The 26,544-nt window shown below is 43.1% G+C and overlaps 1 protein-coding gene across 4 annotated transcripts in view; it reads right to left on the bottom strand.

Moving 5' to 3' along the window:
* Positions 1-1,270: 1,270 nt before the first annotated feature.
* Positions 1,271-26,544, bottom strand: part of LOC139406889 (C-Jun-amino-terminal kinase-interacting protein 3-like) — an 80,235-nt gene continuing 54,961 nt past the window's right edge. For 3 of the 4 annotated variants that reach the window (XM_071150021.1, XM_071150022.1, XM_071150020.1), the window contains 16 exons: positions 26,423-26,509; positions 25,315-25,479; positions 25,123-25,197; positions 24,908-24,998; positions 21,168-21,356; positions 17,026-17,215; positions 16,612-16,734; positions 16,289-16,369; positions 16,095-16,162; positions 15,731-15,879; positions 15,268-15,439; positions 14,736-14,849; positions 13,767-13,805; positions 7,569-7,745; positions 3,617-3,763; positions 1,271-3,341 (listed from right to left, as the gene is read on the bottom strand). In XM_071150021.1, the coding sequence (XP_071006122.1) occupies positions 3,214-3,341; positions 3,617-3,763; positions 7,569-7,745; positions 13,767-13,805; positions 14,736-14,849; positions 15,268-15,439; positions 15,731-15,879; positions 16,095-16,162; positions 16,289-16,369; positions 16,612-16,734; positions 17,026-17,215; positions 21,168-21,356; positions 24,908-24,998; positions 25,123-25,197; positions 25,315-25,479; positions 26,423-26,509 (1,995 nt within the window). In that variant the 3' untranslated portion in view covers positions 1,271-3,213. The remainder of the gene's footprint in view (positions 3,342-3,616; positions 3,764-7,568; positions 7,746-13,766; positions 13,806-14,735; positions 14,850-15,267; positions 15,440-15,730; positions 15,880-16,094; positions 16,163-16,288; positions 16,370-16,611; positions 16,735-17,025; positions 17,216-21,167; positions 21,357-24,907; positions 24,999-25,122; positions 25,198-25,314; positions 25,480-26,422; positions 26,510-26,544) is intronic. The other variant, XM_071150023.1, reaches the window with a different exon arrangement.

The raw sequence follows: 26,544 nt of genomic DNA, 5'->3' as shown, positions 1-26,544 counted from the left end.
TGAGGGCGCGGCTGGGGATGCCATCTGGGCCTGCAGCCTTGCGAGGGTTAACACGTTTAAATGTCTTACTCACCTCGGCTGCAGTGAAGGAGAGACCGCATGTTTTCGTTGCAGGCCGTGTCAGTGGCACTGTATTGTCCTCAAAGCGGGCAAAAAAGTTATTTAGTCTGCCTGGGAGCAAGACATCCTGGTCCGTGACTGGGCTGGGTTTCTTCCTGTAGTCCGTGATTGACTGTAGACCCTGCCACATGCCTCTTGTGTCTGAGCCGTTGAATTGAGATTCTACTTTGTCTCTGTACTGGCGCTTAGCTTGTTTGATAGCCTTGCGGAGGGAATAGCTGCACTGTTTGTATTCGGTCATGTTACCAGACACCTTGCCCTGATTAAAAGCAGTGGTTCGCGCTTTCAGTTTCACACGAATGCTGCCATCAATCCACGGTTTCTGGTTAGGGAATGTTTTAATCGTTGCTATGGGAACGACATCTTCAACGCACGTTCTAATGAACTCGCACACCGAATCAGCGTATTCGTCAATGTTGTTATCTGACGCAATACGAAACATCTCCCAGTCCACGTGATGGAAGCAGTCTTGGAGTGTGGAGTCAGCTTGGTCGGACCAGCGTTGGACAGACCTCAGCGTGGGAGCCTCTTGTTTTAGTTTCTGTCTGTAGGCAGGGATCAACAAAATGGAGTCGTGGTCAGCTTTTCCGAAAGGGGGGCGGGGCAGGGCCTTATATGCGTCGCGGAAGTTAGAGTAACAATGGTCCAAGGTCTTTCCTCCCCTGGTTGCGCAATCGATATGCTGATAAAATTTGGGGAGTCTTGTTTTCAGATTAGCCTTGTTAAAATCCCCAGCTACAATGAATGCAGCCTCCGGATAAATTGTTTCCAGTTTGCAGAGAGTTAAATAAAGTTCGTTCAGAGCATTAGTGGAGATTGCATTCACAGTAAACGCTGCATACTGTATGTTGGCTCAATCGGAAATTACCTTTAAATTTCAATCACACAATCTGTGATACAGATTAAATCGAGTCCTTAATCCGATCACGTTTTGTCGGTTATGCATCTTTTAAAGGTAATGTTTGCGGAGACCGGATTCACGGCAAACGCCAATCGGAAATTACCTTTAAATGCGGCATAGGTTGGCCTTGAATTCAGATTGAATCCTTGTCCTAATTCAAAAAGTGAGTAAATAAATAAATAAATAAAAACACTAAAAAAAGGTTGAAAATAAGTCAACCAACAGAAGAGAACGACAGACAACATGGCCTCTGGTTTTCAGCGCACACTAGGTTTAATAATTAATCCACACAGATAAAGAGATATGAGTTACATACTGAACAAGAGGGGGGGGGGCCTTGGGCATGTCTGGAGAGTTACAGAATCCTCAATGACAGCTGTCACTCAAAACAGGCGACCAAGCACAAACCTCACTGTCCAACTGTCAGTCTGGGAACAGCGAATTAGAGCAGTGGGTGGTTGGTGAATCAGTTATGAACCAATCAGTTCACAGCTCAAGGATATGCCTGGCTCTCTCGCTCTCCTTCCACTATTTGGCACAGTTAGATTTCGGCACGGTTACTTTCCCCTACGCCCTTACCCATTTGGTGTTCACAGACCTGAGAGGATTTAGGTTTTTACAAAGGCCGAAATAGAACTGAGACTCTTTATCTGTCCATTTTCTCTACAGGAGAGTTTGGGTTTGATCGACAGTGCAGCCGACTGACTGATCTACAAATCACCTTGCATCATAAATAAATACTCATTATTATTTGTAGATCAAATCAGTCAGTCCCAACTTACCCACAATGCATCACATATTTGATGCGCTCAAACACAGACAATCTATGTCCATAAGGCTGTCTGGAAACTTGCTTCTAATGTGGAACAATTACAATCCCTGTTCATCCTCTGATGCCAAATCAAGAGTTTCTCTTTACTCCACTACACCTGTTTTTCTGGATCAGTCATCCCCCATGAATTTTACTACATCTGTATCCCAAATGGCACCCTATTCCCTATATAGTACACTACTTTTGACAAAGAACCATAGGGCTCTAGTCAAAAATAGTGCATTATAAAGGGCCATCCTGAGTCTGCACACCTCCTGATCAAACTTCACTGTATTTACAGGCCAATGCATTCAAGACTGATCTTGTTTTTTCCACGTACATTCACCGTCTCCTCACCTTCTAACAGCTGGCTGAGGTAAAATCACCCTGAACCAACCAATCAACTGTCAGTCTCTCTCTCTCTACATTCAACTCAGCAATGAGTGGCTAGTGACTGTGTCACTCACTCCGACCAATAGCTGCCTGTCCCTGAATCCCTCTTGACCAATCAGCTGTCTCTGTTTCAATCGTGGTTCAGTGAGCTGAAAGCTGATTGGAGGTGGGGGGTTTTAGTAAGTCATACCATAAATAGTTTTTGGATTACTGGTTGGCTGTTGCTGCAAATCTTGGGTAATTCCTGGAGAGGCGTTATATTACGCAGTAGTCTTTAATGTTCCTGTACTTGTGATGTTGGTAAGAGGTGGGCAAAGCGAGAAAGGGAGGAGTTAGGGGTGATTGTAGGTATCAGGGAGTAGCTTGGGGGCAGATACAGGCCATTACAAGTCAAAGGTCAATACAGGAGAGATACAGATGTCCTTCCAGGGGAAATAAATACAGGTATGTCTGAAACGGCACCCTATTCCCTATATAGTGCATTAGTTTTGCCCAGCACCATATGGGCCCTGATCAAAAGTAATGCACCATATATGGACTAGGGTGCCATTTAAGACACACTCCAGGCTTTAGGGAGTAGATACAGGGTAGCGGAGGTGTTAGGAGGCAGGGGTAATTACAAGGCTCATGGTGGGGGGAAATAATTACATTGGTAGAAGCGGCAAAAAAACAGGGCGATGGAGGGGAAGGGGTAGTCATAGTCAAGCTATTTGGAAAGTTACTGGACTGGGGGAGTGATACTTACAAGGCAATTGGTAGTTACAAGGTTTTGGGGGGATATCAATAGTTAAAATGGGTGTAATAGTACATACAGGGGCTGAGGGGTCATTCCCAAGCCTAGGGATAGTTACATCATGACCAGGGGTAGATACAGGGGCAGGGAGGGGTGGGTAGGGTGGGTTAGTTTTAGGATGGGGGAAGAGGGTGATAATCTGGGCGCAAGAAGGGGGGACAGGGGGATGCAAGGTAACCCTTGAGGGTGGGAGTATCACACGGGGATGTAGGACACCTGCCATACGATGATATGGCTCCGCTCGGCTTTGCACACAGCAGGCTTCATCTGCGGGGCGCCCCCCGGCACTTCCCCTTCCTCTGTCTCGTCGTCCTCGCCATCACCTGACACACAGATGAAGTGAGAGAGCCAGTCAGCATGAACAGATACGCCCGGTGTCTGTCACCTTTGTACTGAAGTGTTTCTGCACATCCACACATATAAAAGCATTGGATTGGTATTTTAAATCCATAAAGTGAAATGAACAAGTGCACAACTAGAGCAGAAGGGTTAAGAATCTGGAGACGAATTCGATTAGGAATTGAAAAGAGCACCACATGAACTTGGGTGTATGGCAGTGTGTGTGTGCATGCATGAGTGAGTGTGTGATTTTCCTCACCGATGCGGAAGTCGATGTAGCCCTCCCCTCCACTCAGCACCAGAACGTTCTGTATGCTCTGAGCCTCAGCCTCCGGCTGTGCCGAGGACCCCTGACCCTCTGACGGGCTGTCCAGCACACTACCATTTAGGGTGGCCAACACGTTGCCTGACAGAAAAACAGAAAAATGTAATATTATATATATATATATATACACACACACACACACTGTTGTGGCCAAAAGTTTTGAGAATGACACAAATATGAATTTTCACAAAGTCTGCTGCCTCAGTTTGTATGATGGTAATTTGCATATAATCCAGAATGTTATGAAGAGTGATCAGATGAATTGCAATTAATTGCAAATTCCCTCTTTACCATGCAAATGAATTGAATCCCCCAAAAACACTTCCACTGCATTTCAGCCCTGCCACAAAAGGACCAGCTGACATTATGTCAGTGATTCTCTTGTTAACACAGGTGTGTGTGTTGACGAGGACAAGGCTGGAGATCACTCTGTCATGCTGATTGAGTTCGAACAACAGACTGGAGGTTTCAAAAGGAGGGTGGTGCTTGGAATCATTGTTTTTCCTGATCATGATTACCTGCAAGGAAACACGTGCCACCATCATTGCTTTGCACAAAAAAAGGCTTCACATGCAAGGATGTTGCTGCCAGTAAGATTGCATCTAAATCAACCATTTATCGGATCATCAAGAACTTCAAGGAGAGCAGTTCAAATGTTGTGAAGAAGGCTTTAGGGTTCCCAAGAAAGTCCAGCAAGCTCCAGGACCATCTCCTAAAGTTGATTCAGCTGCGGGATCGGGGCACCACCAGTACAGAGCTTGGTCAGGAATGGCAGCAGGCAGGTGAGTGCATCTGCACGCACAGTGAGGCAAAGACTTTTGGAGGATGGCCTGGTGTCAAGAAGGGCAGCAAAGAAGCCACTTCTCTCCAGGAAAAACATCAGGGACAGACTGATATTCTGCAAAAGGTAAAGGGATTGGACTGCTGAGGACTGGGGTAAAGTCATTTTCTCTGATGAATCCCCTTTCCGATTGTTTGGGGAATCCGGAAAAAAGCTTGTCTGGAAAAGACAAGGTGAGCGCTACCCTCAGTCCTGTGCCATGCCAACAGTAAAGCATCCTGAGACCATTCATGTGTGGGGTTGCTTCTCAGCCAAGGGAGTGGGCTCACTCACAATTTTGCCTAAGAACACAGCCATGAATAAAGAATGGTTTCCAGCATGATGGAGCACCTTGCCATAAGGTAAAAGTGAAAACTAAGTGGCTCTGGGAACAAAACATCAATATTTTGGGTCCATGGCCAGGAAACTCCCCAGACCTTAATCCCATTGAGAACTTGTGGTCAATCCTCAAAAGGCGGGTGAACAAACAAAACCCCACAAATTCTGACAATCTCCAAGCATTGATTATGCAAGAATGGGCTGCCATCAGTCAGGATGTGGCCCAGAAATGAATTGACAGCATGCCAGGGAGGATTGCAGAGGTCTTGAAAAAAAAGGGTCAACACTGCAAATATTGACTCTTTGCATCAACTTCATGTCATTGTCAATAAAAGCCTTTGACACTTATGATATGCTTGTAATTATACTTCAGTGTTCCATAGTAACATCTGACAAAAATATCTAAAGACACTAAAGCAGCTAACTTTGTGAAAATTAATATTTGTGTCATTCTCAAAACTTTTGGCCACTACTGTACACAGTACCAGTCAAACATTTGGACACACCTACTCATTCAAGGATTTGTTTTTACTATTTTCTACATGTAGAATAATAGTGAAGACATCAAATATATGAAATAGCACATATGGAATCATGCAGTAACCGAAAAAGTGTTCAACAAATTCTAAGAATATTTAGAAGATAAATGCACAATGCAGAGGATGAGAGGACGAGAGTACTAAAAACAAAATAGAGTACTGATGGTCAATAGGGAAGTGTCAATGTAAATAGGAGTTGTTTTTCAGTTCAACAGCTGTTTAGAATCTGTGGAATGTCAGTCCTGAACTCAGAGCTACATGTGCTATGTGTGTGTGCTACGTTCTGTACATTGAGTCTGGAGCAGGATACTTGTTATTTGGCCATTGTCCCAGTTGTACTGCAAGGACTTCTGATTGGTCAACCCCAGGCTAGGGTGGGGGGTGATAAATTACATCCTGTTTCTTTATTATGTGGAGAAAAGCTGAGGACAGGGGAGTCTGAACATCTACCTCCCAGCATAAAATCAATGATTTGCCCTTCTCAAACCAAATCTAATTTTCTCCACCTGATTTGCTTTGGGGTTTGTGTTATTGAAGAATAACATCAACTGCTAACAAAATCAAAATATTTTTTAGATTTGAGATTCTTCAAAGTAGCCACCATTTGCCTTGATGACAGCTTTGCACACTCGTGGCATTCTCCCAACCAGCTTCATGAGCTAGTCACTTGGAAAGCATTTCAATTAGCAGGTGTGCCTTGTTAAAAGTTAATTTGTGGAATTTCTTTCCTTTCCTTCTTAATGCGTTTGAGACAATCAGTTGCGCTGTGACAAGGTAGGGGTGGTATACAGAAGATAACCCTATTGAATAAAAGACCAAGTCTATATTATGGTAAGAACAGCTCAAATAAGCAAAGATAAATGACAGTCCATCATTACATTAAGACATGAAGGTCAGTCAATCCGAATATTTCAAGAACTTTGAAAGTTTCTAGAAGTGCAGTCGCAAAAAAACATCAAGTGCTATGATGAAACTGGCTCTCATGAGGACCGCCACAAGAAAGGAAGACCCAGAGGATAAGTTCATTAGAGTTAACTGCACCTCAGATTGCAGCCCAAATAAATGCTTCACAGATTTAAAGTAACAGACACATCGCAACAGCAACTGTTCAAAGGAGACTGCGGGAATCAAGCCTTCATGGTCGAATTGCTGCAAAGAAACCACTACTAAAGGACACCAATAAGAATAAGAGACGTGCTTGGGCCAAGAAACACGAGCAATGGATATTAGATTGATGGAAATCTGTCCTTTGGTTTGATGAGTCCAAATTTTATATTTTTGGTTCCAACCGCCGTGTCTTTCTGAGACGCAGAGTAGATGAACGGATGATCTCCGCATGTGTGGTTCCCACCGTGAAGCATGGAGGAGGTGGTGTGATGTTGTGGGGGTGCTTTGCTGGTGACACTGTCAGTGATTTATTTAGAATTCAAGGCACATTTAACCAGCATGGCTACCACAGCATTCTGCAGCGATACACCATCCCATCTGGTTTGCGCTTAGTGGAACTATCATTTGTTTTTCAACAGGACAATGACCCAAAAAAACACCTCCGGGCTGTGTAAGGGCTATTTGACCAAGGAGAGTGATGGAGTGATGCATCAGATGACCTGGCCTCCACAATCCCTCTACCTCAAACCAATTGAGATGGTTTGGGATGAGTTGGACCACAGAGTGAAGGAAAAGCAGCCAACAATTGCTCAACATATGTGGGAACTCTTTCAAGACTGTTGGAAAAGCATTCCTCTTACACTTTTTTGGTTACTACATTAATCCATATGTGTTATTTCATAGTTTTGCTGTCTTCACTATTATTCTACAATGTAGAAAATAGTAATAAATAAAGAAAAACCCTTGAATGTGTAGGTGTATTCAAACTTTTGACTGGTACTGTATATATATATTTGTTAAACAGGCAACGAGAAACAGATCAGTCAATCAATTGTATTTATAATGCCTTTTCTACAGCTGTTGTCACATAGTACTAAAGAACCTTACCAATAGATACCCACAAATTAAACACTGTGAACCACTTTTGCATTTTAGTGCCCAGTTGACAATCTGGTCCATCCTCACAGAGTATTGACAGTAGGTATAATACTTTTTTAGTTAGTCAAGAACTACACATTTGATTTAATGCATTTAAGGGGATAATTAACTTTATCAAATCAAATTATGATTACTAACTGACCTGGAACAGAGACAAAGAACTTGACGGCATCTCGGTGTCCATGGAAACAGAGCTGAGCCTGGGCCATGGAGCAGTATGGAATGAAGCTGCCGCTGCTTTTCTCTGGATTGTCGTCCGCATACACATGAATCACACCCCCGGCCACGCCGCCGGACGATGTTGGAGACACCTTATTGGCTATCGGGATGGGAGTGGAGTCAATAGCCAATCAGAACAGCTGACATCTGACAGACAAGCGTATAGGACAAGGACATTGATGCATGAGACCATCCAATCACAATAGTACACACAGAGCAGGCTTGCCAATAAGACTCATCAATTGGGCAGGCTACATCGTTACAGAGCATTTAAAATAGAAATGTGCAAAATAGAACAGACATCCCTCTCAGTCATGCAGAATAGGAAACTGTGGCTCTATACATAACATTTCTACCTGCAATTCTCTGTACGTGGCAATCCATTGAATAAGCCTGTGGTCATTCACTTATGAATTTGCAGATGGTGAAAAAATAAATAAATCTGAATACTGAAATAGGAGCAATACTAAAACATGCCATCAACATGCAATAATGAAGAGACAAGGCATCCCCAAAACCTCATACCTAATATATTGACTACGTCACTGAAATGATCCATATTCATCACAACAATAGCATACAGATATGACTCATACATATTAGAGGTCGACCGATTATGATTTTTCAACGCCGATACTGATACCGATTATTGGAGGACCAAAAAAGAGCCGATACCAATTAATCGGCCAATTTAAAAAAAAATATTTGTAATATTGACAATTACAACAATACTGAATGAACACTTATTTTAACTTAATATAATACATAAATAAAATACATTTAGCCTCAAATAAAATGAAACATGTAAAATTTGGTTTAAATAATGCAAAAACAAAGTGTTGGAGAAGAAAGTAAAAGTGCAATATGTGCCATGTAAAAAAAGCTAACGTTTAAGTTCAAATCAAATCAAATGTATTTGTCACATTCACATGGTTAGCAGATGTTAATGCGAGTGTAGCGAAATGCTTGTGCTTCTAGTTCCGACAATGCAGTAATAACCAACGAGTAATCTAACTAACAATTCCAAAACTACTACCTTATACACACAAGTGTAAAGGGATAAAGAATATGCACATACAGATATATGAATGAGTGATGGTACAGAGCGGCATAGGCAAGATGCAGTAGATGGTATCGAGTACAGTATATACATATGAGATGAGTAATGTAGGGTATGTAAACAAAGTGGCATAGTTTAAAGTGGCTAGTGATACATGTATTACATAAAGATGCAGTAGATGACATAGAGTACAGTATATACGTATACATATGAGATGAATAATGTAGGGTATGTAAACATTATATTAAGCAGCATTGTTTAAAGTGTCTAGTGATATATTTTACATCAATTACCATCAATTCCCATTATTAAAGTGGCTGGAGTTGAGTCAGTGTGTTGGCAGCAGCCACTCAATCTTAGTGGTGGCTGTTTAACAGTCTGATGGCCTTGAGATAGAAGCTGTTTTTCAGTCTCTCGGTCCCAGCTTTGATGCACCTGTACTGACCTCGCCTTCTGGATGATAGCGGGGTGAACAGGCAGTGGCTCGGGTGGTTGTTGTCCTTGATGATCTTTATGGCCTTCCTGTGACATCGGGTGGTGTAGGTGTCCTGGAGGGCAGGTAGTTTGCCCCCGGTGATGCGTTGTGTAGACCTCACTACCCTCTGGAGAGCCTTACGGTTGTGAGCGGAGCAGTTGCCGTACCAGGCGGTGATACAGCCCGACAGGATGCTCTCGATTGTGCATCTGTAGAAGTTTGTGAGTGCTTTTGGTGACAAGCCAAATTTCTTCAGCCTCCTGAGGTTGAAGAGGCGCTGCTGTGCCTTCTTCACGATGCTGTCTGTGTGGGTGGACCAATTCAGTTTGTCTGTGATGTGTACGCCGAGGAACTTAAAACTTACTACCCTCTCCACTACTGTCCCATCGATGTGGATAGGGGGGTGTTCCCTCTGCTGTTTCCTGAAGTCCACAATCATCTCCTTAGTTTTGTTGACGTTGAGTGTGAGGTTATTTTCCTGACACCACACTCCGAGGGCCCTCACCTCCTCCCTGTAGGCCGTCTCGTCGTTGTTGGTAATCAAGCCTACCACTGTAGTGTCATCCGCAAACTTGATGATTGAGTTGGAGGCGTGCGTGGCCACGCAGTCGTGGGTGAACAGGGAGTACAGGAAAGGGCTCAGAACGCACCCTTGTGGGGCCCCAGTGTTGAGGATCAGCGGGGTGGAGATGTTGTTACCTACCCTCACCACCTGGGGGCAGCCCGTCAGGAAGTCCAGTACCCAGTTGTACAGGGCGGGGTCGAGACCCATAGTCTTGAGCTTGATGACGAGTTTGGAGGGTACTATGGTGTAAGTTCCTTGCTCAGAACATATGGAAGCTGGTGGTTCCTTTTAACATGAGTCTTCCATATTCCCAGGTAAGAAGTTTTAGGTTGTAGTTATTATAGGAATTATAGGACAATTTCTCTCTATACGATTTGTATTTCATATACCTTTGACTATTGGATGTTCTTATAGGTACTTTAGTATTGCCAGTGTAACAGTATAGCTTTTGTCCCTCTCCTCACCCCTACCTGGGCTCGAACCAGGAACGCATCGTCAACAGTCACCCTCAAAGCAGCGTTACCCATCGCTCCACAAAAGCTGCGGCCCTTGCAGAGCAAGGGGAACAACATCTCCAAGTCTCAGAGCGAGTGACGTTTGAAACCCTATTAGTGCGCACTCCGCTAACTAGCTCGCTATTTCACATCGGTTACACCAGCCTAATCTCGGGAGTTGATAGGCTTGAAGTCATAAACAGCTCAATGCTTTAGCACAGCGACGAGCTGCTGGCAAAACGCACTAAAGTGCTGTTTGAATGAATGCTTACGAGCCTGCTGGTGCCTACCATCGCTCAGTCAGACTTCTCTATGAAATCATAGACTTAATTATAACATAATAACAACACACAGAAATGCGAGCCTTAGGTCATTAATATGGTCGAATCCGGAAACTATCATCTCGAAAACAAGAACCGTTCCGTATTTTATCTAACGGGTGGCATCCATAAGTCTAAATATTCCTGTTACATTGCACAACCTTCAATGTTATGTCATAATTACGTAAAATTCTGGCAAATTAGGCGACCCAAACTGTTGCATATACACTAACTCTGCGTGCAATGAACGCAAGAGAAGTGACAATTTCACCTGGTTAATATTGCCTGCTAACCTGGATTTTTTTTTAGCAAAATATGCAGGCTTAAAAATATATACTTCTGTGTATTGATTTTAAGAAAGGCGTTGATGTTTATGGTTATGTACAGTCGTGCAACGATTGTGCTTTTTTTGCAAATGCGCTTTTGTTAAATCATCCCCTGTTTGGCGATGTTGGCTGTTATTAGGAAGAAATAGTCTTCACAGAGTTCGCAACGAGCCAGGTTAGCAGGCAATATTAACTAAATATTCAGGTTTAAAAATATATACACTGCACAAAAAAATAAAGGGAACACTAAAATAACACATCCTAGATCTGAATGAATGAAATATTCTTATTAAATACATTTTTCTTTACATAGTTGAATGTGCTGACAACAAAATCACACAAAAATTATCAATGGAAATCAAATTTATCAACCGATGGAGGTCTGGATTTGGAGTCACACTCAAAATTAAAGTGGAAAACCACACTACAGGCTGATCCAACTTTGATGTAATGTCCTTAAAACAAGTCAAAATGAGGCTCAGTAGTATGTGTGGCCTCCACGTGCCTGTATGACCTCCCTACAACGCCTGGACATCCTCCTGATGAGGTGGCGGATGTTCTCCTGAGGGATCTCCTCCCAGACCTGGACTAAAGTATCCGCCAACTCGTGGCGTTGGTGGATGGAGCGAGACATGATGTCCCAGATGTGCTCAATTGGATTCAGGTCTGGGGAACGGGCCGGCCAGGCCATAGCATCAATGCCTTCCTCTTGCAGGAATTGCTGATACACTCCAGCCACATGAGGTCTAGCATTGTCTTGCATTAGGAGGAACCCAGGGCCAACCGCACCAGCATATGGTCTCACAAGGGGTCTGAGGATCTCATCTCGGTACCTATTGGCTGTCAGGCTACCTCTGGCGAGCACATGGAGGGCTGTGCAGCCCCCCAAAGAAATGCCACACCACACTATGACTGACCCACCGCCAAACCGGTCATGCTGGAGGATGTTGCAGGCAGCAGAACGTTCTCCACGGCGTCTCCAGACTCTGTCACGTCTGTCACATGTGCTCAGTGTGAACCTGCTTTCATCTGTGAAGAGCACAGGGCGCCAGTGGCGAATTTGCCAATCTTGGTGGTCTCTGGCAAATGCCAAACGTCCTCCACGGTGTTGGGCTGTAAGCACAACCCCCACCTGTGGACGTCGGGCCCTCATACCACCCTCATGGAGTCTGTTTCTGACCGTTTGAGCAGACACATGCACATTTGTGGCCTGTTGGAGGTCATTTTGCAGGGCTCTTGCAGTGCTCCTCCTGCTCCTCCTTGCACAAAGGCAGAGGTAGCGGTCCTGCTGCTGGGTTGTTGCCCTCCTACGGCCTCCTCCACGTCTCCTGATGTACTGGCCTGTCTCATGGTAGCGCCTCCATGCTCTGGACACTACGCTGACAGACACAGCAAACCTTCTTGCCACAGCTCGCATTGATGTGCCATCCTGGATGAGCTGCACTACCTGAGCCACTTGTGTGGGTTGTAGACTCCGTCTCATGCTACCACTAGAGTGAAAGCACCGCCAGCACTCAAAAGTGACCAAAACATTAGCCAAAAAGCATAGGAACTGAGAAGTGGTCTGTGGTCACCACCTGCAGAACCACTCCTTTATTGGGGTTGTCTTGCTAATTGCCTATAATTTGCCTATAATTTCCACCTGTATTCCATTTGCACAACAGCATGTGAAATTTATTGTCAATCAGTGTTGCTTCCTAAGTGGACAGTTTGATTTTACTGAAGTGTGATTGACTTGGAGTTACATTGTGTTGTTTAAGTGTTCCCTTTATTTTTTTGAGCAGTGTACTTGTGTATTGATTTTAAGAAAGGCATTGATGTTTATGGTTAGGTACACATTGGACCAAGACAGTCCTTTTTCGCAAATACGCACCGCATCGATTATATGCAACGCAGGGCACGCTAGATAAACTAGTAATATCATCAACCATGTGCAGTTAACTAGTGATTAGGATTGATTGATTTTTATAAGATAAGTTTAATGCTAGCTAGCAACTTACCTTGGCTTCTTACTGCATTCGCGTAATTGTCTCCTTGTGGAGTGCAATGTAATCAGGTGGTTAGAGCGTTGGACTAGTTAACTGTAAGGTTGCAAGATTGAATACCCGAGCTGACAAGGTAAAAATCTGTCATTCTGCCCCTGAACAAGGCAGTCAACCCACAGTTCCTAGGCCGTCATTAAAAATATGATTGTGTTCTTAACTGACTTGCCTAGTTAAATAAAGGATATATAAAGGTGTACAAAAAAAAAATAAAAATAAATAATTGGCCAAATTGGTGTCCAAAAATACAGATTTCCGATTGTTATGAAAACTTGAAATCGGCCCTAATTAATCCGCCATTCCGATTAATCGGTCGACCTCTAATACATATACAGTACATACATTAACACCATACTCTACATATATGTGTGCCAATGGATTATATACAGTACTTTACAACACCTGAAGATAGCATGCAGAGTTACACATGAACAAAAGTGATTTCCCTGAATCAGATCCAGACCACTGGACCACTGTTTCTGCCTCTGTTCCATTTAGATCCCTAGCCCCTCGTCCCCTTTGTGGTTGACACATCTGAAATGACTGGATAGGTCTCAGGGACCTTTATGAACTTGTCCTGTTGCTTATCCTGTTGGTGGGCTATCTAATCCTCTCAGATCTCCACAAGTGCTATATACTTTAACTTACTCCGGTCCAATCACTATATTGCTCACACCTATCCAGTCTATCAGATATGTGAACATTAGGGTAATAAGGGTGCTTAGGACTGAAACTGAACCAGGCCTATGTTGGAGACCGATAAAGGGGAGATGGAGGTAAGACAGGCAGAGAGCGGTATGTGACATCATCCCTGTGGGACAGAGGGAGTCCTAACTTACCCCTCAGACCTAGGAGCTGTCCCCGATGAAGGACTACCGCTAAGGAAGGGAAGGAGGGAGGAGAGGAGAAGGAGGAGTGGAGAGAGTGATGAGAGAGGGAGGGAGGAGAGGAGAGAGTGGACAAGAGTGATATCAGGACAGGGAGGACAAGTACAGGGATACCAGCCATAAAATAGAGAGACAGCAAGAGAGAAAGAGAAAAAAACAAAGAGAAACCATTAAGGAATAAGAGAAGACAGAAAAATAGACTGATATACACTGAAGAAAAATATAAATGCAACAAGTTAAATGTTGGTCCCATGTTTCATGAGCTGAAAAAAAGATCCCAGAAATGTCCATATGCACAAAAAGTTTATTTCTCTCAAATTGTGTGCACAAAATGTGTTTATATCCATGTTAGTGAACATTTCTCCTTTGCCAAGATAATCCATCCACCTGACAGGTGTGTCATATCAAGAAACTAATTAAACAGCATGATCATTACACAGGTGCATCTTGTGCTAGGGACAATAAAAGCCCACTCTAAAATGAGCAGTTTTGTCACAGAACATAATGCCACAGATGTCACAAGTATTGAGGGAGTGTGGTATTGGCATGCCACAATCAACAGCCTGATCAACTCTATGAGAAGGAGATGTGTCGCGCTGCATGAGGCAAATGTTGGTCACACCAGATACTGACTGGTTTTCTGACCCACAGCCCCAACTTATTTTTTAAGGTATCTGTGACCAACAGATGCATATCTGTATTACCAGTCATGTGAATGAAATCCATAGATTAGGGCCTAATGAATTTATTTAAATTGACTGATTTCCTAATTTGAACTGTAACTCAGTAAAAACATTGACATTTTTGCATGTTGTGAAATATTTTTGTTAAGTATAGATAGGGAAAGTAAAAGACAGAAGCACAGAATAGTGAAATCAAAGAGGTAGGGTTAAAGCGCGTGTGCGTGCCACTCAAACTCACTCTCTGTCAGTGGTATGGAGATGACCACACCATTCCCAGTCCCCACCCACAGGCGGTTTCCACCAATAAGAAGGGCTGTTATTCGCACAAAGGAGAAGCCCAGCTTGCCAGTACCTGTCAATCAGAGCGAGAGAGAAGAGAGAGAGAACACAGGTTAATCCATACATTGGATGCATCTCAATAGACTAAAGTGGGGTCAAATAATATGGTGCTATCAATGAGTCGGCCAAAGCTTAGCTTGCTGGTCCCCAGATCTGTCTTGCCAACTCCTACAGTCATGGTCTAGATATGACAAGAAACATACAAATTGTCTATACAACACAAACAGATCTTGGACAACCAGCCTAGCCAGAGCTGGATAGCATGGTTGGGGTCAATTCCATTTCAATTCAGTCAATTCAGGAAGTAAACTGCAATTCCATTTCCACATCTTTCTCTTCGAGGATAACGCTAAGAATGTTTAATTTCTAAATTGACTGAATTTAAATGGAAATAGACTCCATTCCTGCTGTTTAGCTTAGGTTTTTCCTACCCAGCATCTTGCTGACGTATGGTTCGATGTCGACATCCTGTAGGTGCTGGTGTGTGAGGGCATGGTAGAGACGCAGCGTGGAGTCCAGACGGATTGACACCCACACCCCATCCCCGATCCACGCCAGCTGCCTCACCTGGCTCTCCCTGCGAGGGTGGGCGTCAAAGGACTTCTGATGTGGGAGAGGGGGTAGGTGGGGGTGAAGGGTGGAAAAGGGAGGATTGGTTGATTGATAATATTCTGAAATAAATTAAAGTAAATCAATGTGGAGCGACATTACATGACCTCTCCCCAACCGATCTCAATCAATCGACATAACTGGGGATAGACTCAAGACTGCTAGTCCACTGAGCTAATGTCTTGACATTATGTCTGGGAGCTAACGTGAGTCTCCAGGTCTGAGAAAAGGTTACTTTGCAACTTCCTCTAGTATACAAACAGTCCCTTCCCTCCTGTGACCAACCTCTATCTGCATGCTCTTGGGCTGGATGACATGGATCTTGTTCTTGTAGCCACACCACACTTTGTCATGGACCATGGCCATGCAGCGGATAGAGTGGTGCGGTCTACCCAGGTCCATCAGGTGGTAGTTTGACAGGTCCCACTGCCCATCTGGAGATAAAGAGAGACCCACACACACACACACACGCACACACACACACGCACACACACGCACACACAAACAATTTATGTAAAGCTTTAAATCATGATTAGAAAAAGTAATGTTGCTCATGGAATGTCATTTTTGAGCACAACAGACAGTTAATGGTTAAGGCTCATTGGTGAGAGCTCAGAATAATTAGGTAGGTTAGGGAAGTTTACGTTACCGTCAGATCTGTGGAAGATAGCCAATGTCCCGTCTGCCAGAGCCACCAGCACACGACCCTTCACATGCCTGAAACAGAAACAGTCAAGCCAACATTACACAAAGCAACATGCACCCATTTACTACAACATAAATCAAGGACTGGTAAAAATGGCCATTCTAAAAGCAGACAGTGGTCAGTAGTGGGGGACTTACACTAGACTGAGCACAGAGTCCTTCAGTTTGATGGAGTGGAGACACTTCTTCCAGTTGGCCACTGCAGAATGGACGTAAAGCCTCAAGAAAGGATGTAAAGCTTATTTAGGACATAGACATATATAGGGTTTTATGGGTTAGGGTTATGGATTGGGAGACATATGCAGGCAAAACTGGTTGGCAAAAAAATAATGACGTTTTTTGTCACATCATGGTCAATTAAATGTTTTGCACCTTTTTAGAAAACCAGAAAACAACCAGAAAACAACATCGCTATGATACATTCCTGCCACTAGCTAGGCATATAGTGATTAGTTACCCACCAGCCATTTTGTGCTCCCAGCCACATGGTGGGGACAACGCTGGTGCAAGCTTTGGGGTCGTCGTTTCCATCCTCCGTCTCCTGGGGTGGGGAGTTAGACTCCTCTTTTAACTGACCTGCACACCTGACAGGGGACACAAACAGAGAGTTGTCTTGAAGTCCACTATAGACTACCACAGTCCACACGGTGGCAAATCCAACTACTGTAGCATGTTATTAGTATTGTCTCTGCAGAAATTTTTAGACTAAAACTAAAACAAATCAAACTAAAGTGTATGTAAATACACTTTCAGTAAAATTTTGAAAACTGAATTTTTTTTAAAGTTTCAATGACGACTTTTCAAAAATGTCCTGGCAATACTTCCTCTCTTTACAACTACTAGCAATTCAAATCTGGTCAATTCGTGTGTCTTACCGGTCGTATTTGCCAGCATCAACCACCGGAGGCTGGGGGTCTGTGAAGACGTGCTCCATGAAGGGCCCTGGAGGTCCCAAGGTGCGGTCTGTCTCGCTGGCGGCCGGCTCAGCCACCTCTGTAGCCTCTGTGGCCTCCTCTGCTGACTGGGCCAGGTGCAGCTTCCCACTGAGTGGTGGAGCCATGGGGGCTGAGGCGACAGGGACACAAGGAGAGACATTATACACTATATTATACTACTATAACTATGCCTATTAACTTGAGATGGGCACTAATATGAAAAGTCCCTATCAATATCAGTTGAAATTTATTTTATTTGCTATCGATATCATATCGGAATTTTAAAAACATGTGAAGGCCTATTAACTATACTGACTGGGCTGGGTGCAGCTTCCCAATGAGAGGGGTAGCTACCAGGGCTTGGGGGGGACAGGGACACAGAGAGAGGCATATCAGCACTTCGTGTCATCTTCGAAACAACGCTTAGCGGTGGTAGTATGTTTGCTGGGATATATACACCAACATATATAGCAGAGGTCCCTAGATTCAGCTGAAATCAGCCTCCCACAGAGAGGGGGAGCCAGGTCAGCGACAAAGGGATGAGGGACAAGAAGAAGAATTGTGCCGCAGTTAAAGCCTATTATTTTTGCGAGTCCGATGATACATATACAGTTTAATGTACAGTGCCTTCAGAAAGTATTCACACCCCTTTGTTAAGGTAAGCCTAAATAAGTTCATAAGCAATTTGCTTAACAAGTCACACAATAAGTCGCATGGACTCACTCTATGTGCAATAATAGTTTGACATGATTTTTGAATGACTACCTCATCTCTGTACCCCACACATATAATTACAATATGTGAGGTCCCTTAGGTGAGCATTGAATTTCAAACACAGATTCAACCACAAAGACCAGGGAGGATTTCCCATGCAAAGAAGGGCACGTATTGGTAGATAAAACATTTTTAAAAAGCAGACATTGAATATCCCTTTGAGCATGATGAAGTTATTAGTTACCCAGTCACTACAAAGGACTTCTTCCTAACTCAGTTGCTGGAGACGAAGGAAATCGCTCAGGGATTTCACAATGAAGCCAATGTTGACCTTAAAACAGTTAAAGAGTTTAATGGCTATGATAGGAGAAAACTGAGGATGGATCAACAACATTGTCGTTACTCCACAATTACTAACCTAATTAAGGAAAAAGATGTAAGCCTGTACAGCAGGGATCATCAACTAGATTTAGCCGCGGGCCAATTTTTTCTTGAGTGGATGGTCAAGGGGCCAGAACATAATTATGAATAATTTGTAGACCACAAATTGACTGCAAAAAGAACAAACATATATAATATTTGATTCTTGCTTACATTTTTACAGTGACAATAAAAAGTATGTGAACCTTTTGGAATTACCTGTATTTCTGCATGAATTGGTCATCAAATTTCATCTGCTCTTCATCTAAGTCACAACAATAGACAAACATAACATGCTTCAACTAACAACACAAATTATTGTATTTTCCTGTCTATACTGAATACATCATTTAAACATGGAAAACACATGTGAACCCCTAGGCTAGTGACTTCTCCAAACACTAATTGGAGTCAGGAGTCAGCTAACCTGGAGTCCAATCAATGAGACGAGATTGGAGATGTTGGTTAGAGGTGCCTTGCCCTATAAAAAAAAACACTGACAAAATTTGAGTTTGCTATTCACAAGAAGCATTGCCTGATGTGAACCATGCCTTGAACAAAATATATCTCAGAAGATAGATTAAGAACTGTAGACTTGCATAAAGCTGGAAAGAGTTACAAAAGTATCTCTAAAAGCCTTGATGTTCATCAGTCCACAGTAAGACAAGTTGTCTATAAATGAAGAAAGTTCAGCACTGTTGCTACTCTCCCTAGGAGTGGCTGTCCTGCAAAAATGACTGCAAGAGCACAGCGCAGAATGCTCAATGAGGTTAAGAAGAATCCTAGAGTGTCAGCTAAAGACTTACAGAAATCCCTGGAACATGCTAACATCTCTGACGAGTCTACGATACGTAAAACACTAAACAAGAATGGTTTCATTGGAGGACACCATGGAAGAAGTCACTGCTGTCCAAAAAAAAACATTGCTGCATGTCTGAAGTTTGCAAAAGCGCACCTGGATTTTCCACAGCGCAACTGGCAAAATATTCTGTGGACAGATGAAACTACAGTTGAGTTGTTTGGAAGGAACAGACAACACTGTGTGTGGAGAGAAAAAAAGGCACAGCACACCGACATAAAATCCTCATCCCAACTGTAAAGTATGGTGGAGGGAGCATTATGGTTTAGGGCTAATTTGCTACCTCAGGGCCCGGACAGCTTGCTATCATCGACGGAAAAATGAAAAAAATGAGTTATCAAAACATTTTGCAGGAGAATGTTAGGCTCTCTGTCCACCATTTGAAGCTCAACAGAAGTTGGGTGATGCAACAGGACAACGATCCAAAACACAGAAGTAAATCAACAGCAGAATGGCTTCAACAGAAGAAAATCCACCTTCTGGAGTGGCCCAGTCAGAGTCCTGACCTAAACCCAATTTGAGATGCTATGGCATGACCTTGAGAGCGTTTCACACCAGACAGCCCTAGAATATTGCTAAACAGAAAACGTTTTTTAAAGAGGAATTGTCCAAAATTCCTCCTGACCGTTGTGCAGCTCTGATCCGCAACTACGGAAAACATTTGGTTGATGTTATTGCTGCCAAAGGAGGGTCAACCAGTTATGAATCCAAGGGTTCACATACTTTTCCCACCCTGCACTGTGAATGTTTACATGGTGATTTCAATAAAGAAATGAAAATGTATAATTGTTTGTGTGTTATTAGTTTAAGCAGACTGTGTTTGTCTATTGTTGTGAGCTAGATGAAGATCAGACTCAATTTTATGACCAATTTTTGCAGAAATCCAGGTATTTCCAAAGGGTTCACATACTTGTTCTTGCCACTGTAAACGATCACATATACTGATTTGATTGATTTGATTTGACAAAGTCACGAAAACAATGTGAACGCTTCCATGGAGCATAAGTCAGCGTGTTGTTGTGATTCTGGATGGCCAGATTGCTAGCAAGAATGACAAGAAACTGCCATGTGGGAAATCATAAGTGGCTCGTTCCATCTTGTTCTTGATACCATGTCTTGTTTTGAGGTGTTTTAACTGATTTTATGTCAATGCTTATATGGCCAAAAAAATGCTAACTAGCTAACCAACAACTGTAACTATGTATTTGAGAGACAACAAGTGCTCATTCTACAAATGTTTTTATGTTTCAATAAACATTGGAGACTAAATATAGTTTACATGTTATCAACAATCTAAGCCAACCCCACCTGTTTTGCCCCAAAGATGCGCATGCGTCGGGTTTTGTTGCTAAAAAAAAGTAACTTGGAGCTGATTTGCTGGCGTTTTAACAGTCTTACGTCCAACAAAACAAAAATACAAAATTAAATGCTTAGAAAACTTGGGGGGCCAAATAAAATCACCCGCGGGTCAAAATCAGCCCATGGGCCACCAGTTGGGGAGCCCTGCTGTACAGAATAAAAATATGTAAAAACTTGCATCCTGTTTGCAACAAGGCACTAAAGTAATACTGCAAAAAATGTGGCAATGTAATTAACTTTTTGTCCAGAAAACAAAGTGTTACATGTTTGGGGCAAATCCAATACAACCCATTCTGAATACCACTCTCCATAAGCATAGTGGTGGCTGCATCATTTTATGGATATGCTTGTAATAATTAAGGACTGGGAAGTTTTTCAGGTTAAAAAGAAAGAGAATGGAGAATTTTGAATGGGCAAATGTTGCACAATCCAGATGTGGAAAGCTCATAGAGACTTACTCAGAAAGACGCACAGCTGTTATAGGTGCCAAAGGATCTTCTCGCAAGTATTGACCCAGGGGTGTGAATACTTATGTAAAGGAGAAATTTCTGTAAAATTGCTAACATTTCTAAAAACATGTTTTCATTTTCTCATTTTGGGTTATTGTGTGGAGTAGATGAGTGAGAAAAAAAAATCTATTTAATCAATTTTGAAATTAGGATCTAACAACAAAGTCACGGGGTACAAATACTTTCTGAAGGCACTGTAGATAAATCTCTGGGGTTCTCACCTTGTCCCCGGTCCAGTACGGGTGTGTCGGTGCGCGAGGAGCAGTTGCTGCGGACCACGCTACAGTTGGTGGCACAGCCCACCAGGGTGATGCCTGCTAGCATGCCCTCCATCCCGCCTGTCTCCTCACCACCACCCTCCCCAGGGTCCAGCACGATCTCACCCGCCGGGTAGTCACTCTCACTGGCCGCTGCAGACAGACACACAGAAACGCACACACAGACACGCACATATGTAAACACAGAAACAAGCACGCACACACAGAAATACACACCCATACACACAGAGACACATGTACACGCACACACAGAAAAATCACAAACAGAGGTGATTCTAGTTCAGTAGACGTGGAATAACAGTGCATCAGGAAAGTATTCAGACCCTTCCCCTTTTCCCACATTTTGTTAAGTTAAAGGCTTATTCTAAAATGTATGGAATTACACCCCCCCCCCCCCATTAATCTATACACAAAATTCTCCATAATGACAAAGCAAAAAAACGTTTTTTAGAAATGATTGCAAATTTCTATTTAAAAAAAACAACAGAAATACCTTATTTATGTAAGTATTCAGACAGTTTGCTATGAGATACGAAATTGAGCTCAGATGCATCCTTTTTCCATTGATCATCCTTGACATGTTTTTACCACTTGATTGGAGTCCACTTGTGGAAAATTCCGTTGATTGGACATGATTTGGAAAGGCACACACCTGTCTATATAAGGTCCCACAGTTGACAGTGCATGTCAGAGCAAAAACCAAGCCATGAGGTCGAAGGAATTGTCCGTAGAGCTCCGAGACAGGATTGTGTAGAGGCACAGATCTGGGGAAGGGTACTAAAACATTTCTGCAGCATTGAAGGTCCCAAGAGCACAGTGAACTCCATCAGTCTTAACTGGAAGAAGTTTGGAACCACCAAGAAAGACTCTTCCTAGAGCTGGCCATCTGGCCAAACTGAGCAATCAAAGGAGAAGGGCCTTGGTCAGGAAGGTGCCCAAGAACCGGAAGGTCACTCTGACAGAGCTCCAGAGTTCCTCTGTGGAGATGGGAGAACCTTCCAGAAGGAAGGACTTTATGGTAGAGTAGCCAGACAGAAGACACTCCTATTGCCAACTTTTTAATTGGCAAGATTAGCAAACTTAGGGATGACATGCAAGCAACAAACGCTGACACAACACATCCAAGCTTATCGGGCCAAATTATGAAAGACAAGAATTGTACTTTTGAATTCTGTAATGTCCGTGTGGAAGAGGTGAAAAAAATATTGTTGTCGATCAACAACGACAAACCACTGGGGTCTGACAATCTGGATGGAAAATTACTGAGGATAATAGCGGATGATATTGCCACATCTTCAATTTAAGCCTAATAGAAAGTGTGCCCTCAAGCCTGGAGGGAAGTTAAAGTCCCAAGAATAGTAAAGCCCCCTTTACTGGCTCAAATAGCTGACCAATCAGCCTGTTACCAACCCTTAGTAAACTTCTGGAAAAAGTTGTGTTCGACCAGATACAATGCTATTTCACAATAAACAAATTGACAACAGACTTTCAGCACGCACATAGAGAAGGACACTCAACAAGCACAGCACTTACACAAATGACTGATGATTGGCTGAGAGAAATGTATGATAAAATGATTGCAGGGGCTGTCTTGTTAGACATCAGTGCAGCTTTTGACATTATCGATCATATTCTGCTGCTGGAAAAACTGATGTGTTATGGCTTTACACCCCCTGCTATAATGTGGATAAAGAGTTACTTGTCTAACATAACACATAGGTTGTACTTTAATGGAAGCCTCTCAAACATAATCCAGAAGCAGAAATTCCCCAGGGTAGCTGTTTTGGCCCCTTGCTTTTTTCAATCTTTACTAACGACATGCCACTGGCTTTGAGTAAGGCCAGTGTGTCTATGCATGCGGATGACTCAACACTAAACACATCAGCTACTACAGCGACTGAAATGACTGCAACACTTAACAAATAGCTGCAGTTAGTTTTGGAATGGGTAGCAATTAATAAGTTTGTCCTAAATATTTCCAAAACTAAAAGCATTGTATTTGGGACAAATCATTCACTAAACCCTAAACCTCAACTACATCTCGTAATTATTAATGTGGAAATGGAGCAAGTTGAGGTGACTAAACTGCTTGGAGTAATCCTGGATTGTAAACTGCCATGGTCAAAACATATTGATACAATAGCAGCTAAGATGGGGAGAAGTCTGTCCATAATAAAACGCTGTTCTGCATTCTTAACAACACTATCAACAAGGCAGGTCCTTCAGGCCCTGGTTTTGTCGCACCTGGACTACTGTTCAGTAGTGTGGTCAGGTGCCACAAAGAGGGACTTGGGAAAATGCAGTTGGCTCAGAACAGATCAGCCCTTAAAAATACACGGAGAGCTAACATTAATGACATGCATGTCAATCTCTCATGGCTCAAAATTGGAAGAGAGGTGTTGACAAGCTGAAGGTACATGCATACACACACACACATGATAACATACGCACTATACACACCACACGTACACATGGATTTTGTGTTGTAGATATGTGGTAGTGGAGAATGGGCCTGAGGGCACACACTTACTGTGTTGTGAATTCTGTAATAAATGTATTGTAATGTTTTTAAAATTGTGTAACTGCCTTAATTTTGCTGAACCCCAGGAAGAGTAGCTGCTGCCTTACTCCTCAGTAAAAGGCACATGACAGCCCCCTTGGAGCTTGCCAAACGGCACTTAAAGAACTCTCAGGCCATGAGGAACAAGATTCTCTGGTCTGATGAAACCAAGATTGCGCTCTTTGGCCTGACTGCCAAGCGTCACATCTGGAGGAAACCAGGCACCGCTCATCACCTGGCCAATACCATCCCTAAGGTGAAGCATGGTGGTGGCAGGATCATGCTGTGGGGATTTTTCAGCAGTAGGGACTGGGAGACTAGTCAGGCTCGAAGGAAAGAGGAACGGAGCATAGTACAAAAGGATCCTTGATGAAAACAGGACTTCAGAGTGGAGCGAAGGTTCAACTTCCAACAGGACAACGACCCCAAGCACACAGCCAAGACAACGCAGGAGTGGCTTAGGAACAAGTCTCTGAATGTCCTTGAGTGGCCCAGCCAGAGCCCAGACTTGAACCCGATCGAACATCTCTGGAGAGACTTGAAAATAGCTGTGCAGCGACACTCCCCATCTAACCTGACAAAGTTTGAAAGCATCTGCAGAGAAAAATGGGAGAAACTCCCCAAATACAGGTGTGCCAAGCTTGTAGAATCATACCAAAGAAGACTCGAAGCTGTAATTGCTGCCAAAGGTGCTTCAACAAAGTACCAAGTAAAGGGTCTGAATACTTATGTAAATGTGATATAGATTTATGAGGGAAAAAACAATTGAATCAATTTTAGAATAAGGTTGTAACATACTTTCCAAATGTTGCTTTGATCTGAATACTATGGTCATGTTATGGTAGTCGATTTGGTTCAGGTGGAGAGTGCTATATGGTCGTGTTGCATTAATAGATAGGGTGTAGGATAGGTGGTCGGTAGTCACGTTATTATGGCAGTAGATTCCTTAGTGGTCAAGTTGCAGTATATTTGGTCCAGATGGTGAGTGCTACTGTATGTGGTCATGTTGTGGTAGTAGATCTGGTTGTGTTAATTTAGTAGTAGGGTGCTAAGTCGTCAAGTTGCGGTAGAGTTGGTCTAATAGGTGAGTACTATGTGTTTGTGTTATGGTTTGACCGCTAACCTGGCACACTGGAGATGCAGAGCACGTGAGCATTGCAAACGTTGAACTGGTCGACCAACGAGCCGGGCTGGTTGGCATCAATGATGACCACCTTGATGATGATAACGATAATGGTTTTTCATTATTTGACAAATTGTACAAATGGCAGCAACAAACTGAATTACAAGTACAACTTACAATGAAATGACTTGATACAAAAAACTACTATTTAACACCTTGCTGGCCGAGTGGGTACTGGTCAGGATCCAGACTCTGCTACTCATAGTGTCTGTTTCATGGAGCTCCTTAGACTAGGGGAGGGAAGGGGGGGGGGGGGGAGAGAAAATGAAGAAGGGACAATAAGTATGTTTTCAAATTAAAACAAATAGCTTAATTAACTAACAAATCAACCCAGATCAAGACAGTACCTTTCTCTTCTCTGGTGAGCTGTGGTTGCTCTTGCCGTCTCCTCCCTCTCCCTCCTCTATGGCTAGAGGATTCGTAACGCTGTTGCCGGGGCCAGCCTTAACTGTCATCACTTCCTGAGTGCACGTCTTCCATCCCGTCAGGTCCACGCCCGCCGCACACCACAACTACACAGTTCGTTTACACACATCGTTAACACCACCCTCGAGCGGCTAGATGTTCTTTCCCATTCGGCCATCAGATTTGAAACCAGTGTTCCTTATAGGACACATCACTGCAGTCTATACTACTCTGTAAACTGGTCATCTCTGAATACCTGCTGCAAAACCCACTGGTTGATACTTATTTCTAAAACCCTCTTTAGCCTCACTCCCCCCTATCTGAGATACCTACTGCAGCCCTCATCCTTCACATACAACACCCGGTCTGCCAGTCCCATTCTGTTAAAGGTCCCCAAAGCACACACGTCCCTGGGCCGCTGCTCTTTTCAGTTCACTGCAGCAAGCGACTGAAACGAGCTGCAAAAAACACTGAAACTGGAATGTTTTATCTCAATCTCTTCATTCAAAGACTCAATCACGAACACTCTTACTGACAGTTGCGGCTGTTTCGCGTGATGTATTGTTGTCTACCTTCTTGCCCTTGTGCTGTTGTCTGTGCCCAATAATGTTTGTACCATGTTTTGTGCTGTTGTGCTGCTGCCATGTTGTGTTGCTACCATGCTGTGTTGCTGTCTTGGGTCACTCTTTATGTAGTGTTGTGGTGTCTCTCTTGTCGTGATGTGTGTTTTGTCCTATATTTGTATTTAATTTTTTAATCCCAGGCCCCGTCCCCACAGGAGGCCTTTTGCCTTTTGGTAGGCCGTCATTGTAAATACAAATGTGTTCTTAACTGACTTGCCTAGTTAAATAAAGGTTAAAAAATAATTTAAAAAACATTGTAGTAATACAACCTTTTGATTATGATGGGCTAAGTTCTTGAAGCAGTTATAAGTAATATTCTTCAATAATCAATGGGTATATATAATTAATTAACATGACGATTGATTGAACAGCGGTAAAAATGGCAGATCGTGGCTTTAACCAAGTACATATTTGTTTGTTTGTTTACCTTCCTGTTGGGGTCCTTCTCTACTAGGGGGCGACAGTAGACAGGAACAGGGACATTCTTCATGCGGTTGTCCTCCTTCTCATTGGCCTGGGAGAAGATGGACAGACAAACCCTCCAATCAC

This window comes from Oncorhynchus clarkii, chromosome 4 (genome assembly GCF_045791955.1).
Source record: "Oncorhynchus clarkii lewisi isolate Uvic-CL-2024 chromosome 4, UVic_Ocla_1.0, whole genome shotgun sequence".
Classification (NCBI taxonomy): Eukaryota; Metazoa; Chordata; class Actinopteri; order Salmoniformes; family Salmonidae; genus Oncorhynchus; species Oncorhynchus clarkii.
Note: the sequence above shows the minus strand (reverse complement) of the source record. Positions and strands in the feature narration are given on the sequence as shown.